General features: G+C 35.6%; 1 protein-coding gene across 1 annotated transcript; it reads left to right on the forward strand.

Moving 5' to 3' along the window:
• The first annotated feature begins 1,860 nt into the window (after window positions 1-1,860).
• On the forward strand, window positions 1,861-2,778 carry LOC107135354 (olfactory receptor 5AL1-like). The gene is given in 1 exon segment (XM_015477237.1): window positions 1,861-2,778. A coding segment is annotated over 1 exon segment (918 nt).

A 2,778-nucleotide genomic window follows, 5' to 3' on the forward strand; every position in this document is an offset into this window, starting at 1 on the left:
CATAAGGTAATATTTTAATTTGGGATATTTAGCACTTGATCAATTTCCAGATACAACACTTTTCAACAAGTAGCCCTGGGAGTGGGAAACTGAGGTAGAATTCTAAGATTGGTGATATCAAAATGTCCAGAGCTTGAGAACCCATTTTTTTTAGTGCTTAATTAAAAAAAAACTTGTTTTAAATAGTTATACATGACAGTAGAATGCATTTATGCACTTTGATATGTCATACATAAATAGGGTATGATTTCTCTTTTTTTCTGATTGTGCATGTTGTAGAACTACATTGGTCATGCAGTCATGTATATACATAAGGTAATAATGTCTGTTTCATTCTACTATCCTTTCTATCCCTATTCCCCTCCCCTCCCTTCACTTCCCTCTCTCTAATCTAAAGTAACTCTGTTCTTCCCCCTTACTGTGAATGAGCATCCCCATATCAGAGAAAACATTCGGCCTTTGGTTTTGGGGGATTGGCTTTTTTTGCTTACCGTGATATTATCAAGAACCCATCTGTTAATTGTGTGGGAACAGATGACAGTTTGGTGAGTGAATGATTGACTAGGAAATATGTAAGGGACAAAGTATACCAGTGTGTAAGGCTCAAAGCATCAGAGGAGTTCACAGAAATTCAAAATGTAAGAATAGATATGAAATAACAGCAGAAGCATAAACATTCCTTATCTCCCTTGCCAAATATGAAATATAGAGAGAGTTCTAAAGAGAAAAGGTCTGAAGAGAAAAGTTCTCATGAAGCTACCTAGTTTCATTATAAGGAAAGAAGAATCAAAAGATTGGCAATGTTGGAGATTTGAGAACTATTCAGAGAGAAAGTTACATGTAGCTTTCGCAGCGCATAAATCTAAGTATTAAAGGAATAAGAGTGAAGAGAAATAAAGATTAGAGATGACAAATTAGTGAATCAATGGAATAATATTTAAAATATTGCAAAATGATTAAGCCCCTATACTTATCATTATGTGAGACTGCACACAGACTTCTAAGTAAGGAAGCATCAATCTAAAGAATATCAATACCATTAACAGCTGAAATTGTTGGCACATAATATGAGATAATCACTGTTCTGACTTGACATAAATGAATTCATAGATCCCCTACCCAAAGTTTTCTTGATCTCCGGTTGATAGGGAAATTGTTGCCTATGTGAAAGTTTGTTTTCATAAACTAGGAATTGATGTTAGAGAATCAAGTTATGTGTTATTCTGTTACACTATATTCCAGTCATGCAGGATGCTCAACCTCAGTTCCCATAATTGAAAACTAATATGCTATATAACAATTAAAGAAAAACTAGAAATCAAATATATGAAAGTACAACATAAAAATTTAAACTCACTGTAAAAATATAAGATATAGAAATAACCAGTTCCCAAAAGATTTACTACAATCTTTCCTAGGAGACCCATGGAGTCAATATTTTTGAATTTATTATTCCCACTCACTAAAATTTTCCAAAAGAATCAGTGTGATTTTGTTTAAAGTATTTTGATAATTGTAAAAGAAATATTTTTTCTGCATTCAAACAATTCTCTTTTTTCTCTTATCATAATAGATATGACATAAGTAATACAATTATGTGAAACTTAAAAATACCATCTTTCAACATTTACAAACCCTCACAGAGTTGCATGCTTTGCAATTTCTACCTAGGAAATATCAGTTTTATTTTTTTCTTCTAGCAGACACAAAATGAAGAGGTTCCTCTAAATGTTCTCAACAGAGGATCAGAGCATAAGAATCATCTCCAGACCTCAACTTAGTTATTGTTAACAGGAATGCTGTTCCTCAGAAGGTGTGCTCTGAAGCACTTTGTTGGAGACAACCTCTTACACCTCTTCTATGGCTAATGGTAATCACTCATTAGTGTCTGAATTTATCCTCTCAGGGCTCACAGATAATCCAGAACTTCAAATCATCCTCTTTGGTGTATTCTTAGTCATTTACTTAGGTAGTGTCATGGGTAATCTTGGACTGATTGTGCTAATCCAAATCAGTCCTCAGCTTCACACACCCATGTATTTTTCCCTCAGCCATCTGGCTTTTGTTGACTTTTGCTTCACCTCCTCTGCCACCCTCAACATGCTGGTGAATCTCCTGCGTCAAGTTAAAAGTATAGCATTTTTTGCATGTGCCATTCAGGTCTGCTGCTTCATCACATTTGTAGTCTGTGAAGTATACTTGCTGTCAATCATGGCATATGATCGGTATGTGGCTATCTATAACCCTTTACTTTATGTCATTCTCATGCCTAGGAAACTCTGTATGCAAATGGTTGCTAGCACATACATCTATGGATTCGCAGTGGGTCTTGCACAGACAGTAGCAACATTCCACCTGTCTTTCTGTGACACCAATGTGCTCAATCACTTCTACTGTGATGATGTCCCCTTAATGGCTCTGGCTTGTTCTGACACTCACATCAAAGAGATGATGCTCTTAATCATCGCTGGTTTCAATACCTAATGCACTCTAACGGTTGTGATCATTTCTTATGTCTTCATCCTCTTTGCCATTCTGAGGATTCGTTCAGCTGAAGGAAGACAGAAGGCATTCTCTACCTGTGCATCCCACCTGACCTCCATCACAATATTTTATGGGACAATTATTTTTATGTACCTGCAGCCAAAGTCAAGCCATTCTCTGAACACAGATAAATTTGCTTCGGTGTTTTACATAGTAATAATTCCCATGTTAAACCCATTGATCTATAGCTTGAGAAATAAGGAGGTAAAGAGTGCTCTGAAAAGAATGATATAA

This window comes from Marmota marmota, unplaced genomic scaffold (assembly GCF_001458135.2).
Source record: "Marmota marmota marmota unplaced genomic scaffold, marMar, whole genome shotgun sequence".
In the NCBI taxonomy this organism is placed as follows: Eukaryota; Metazoa; Chordata; class Mammalia; order Rodentia; family Sciuridae; genus Marmota; species Marmota marmota.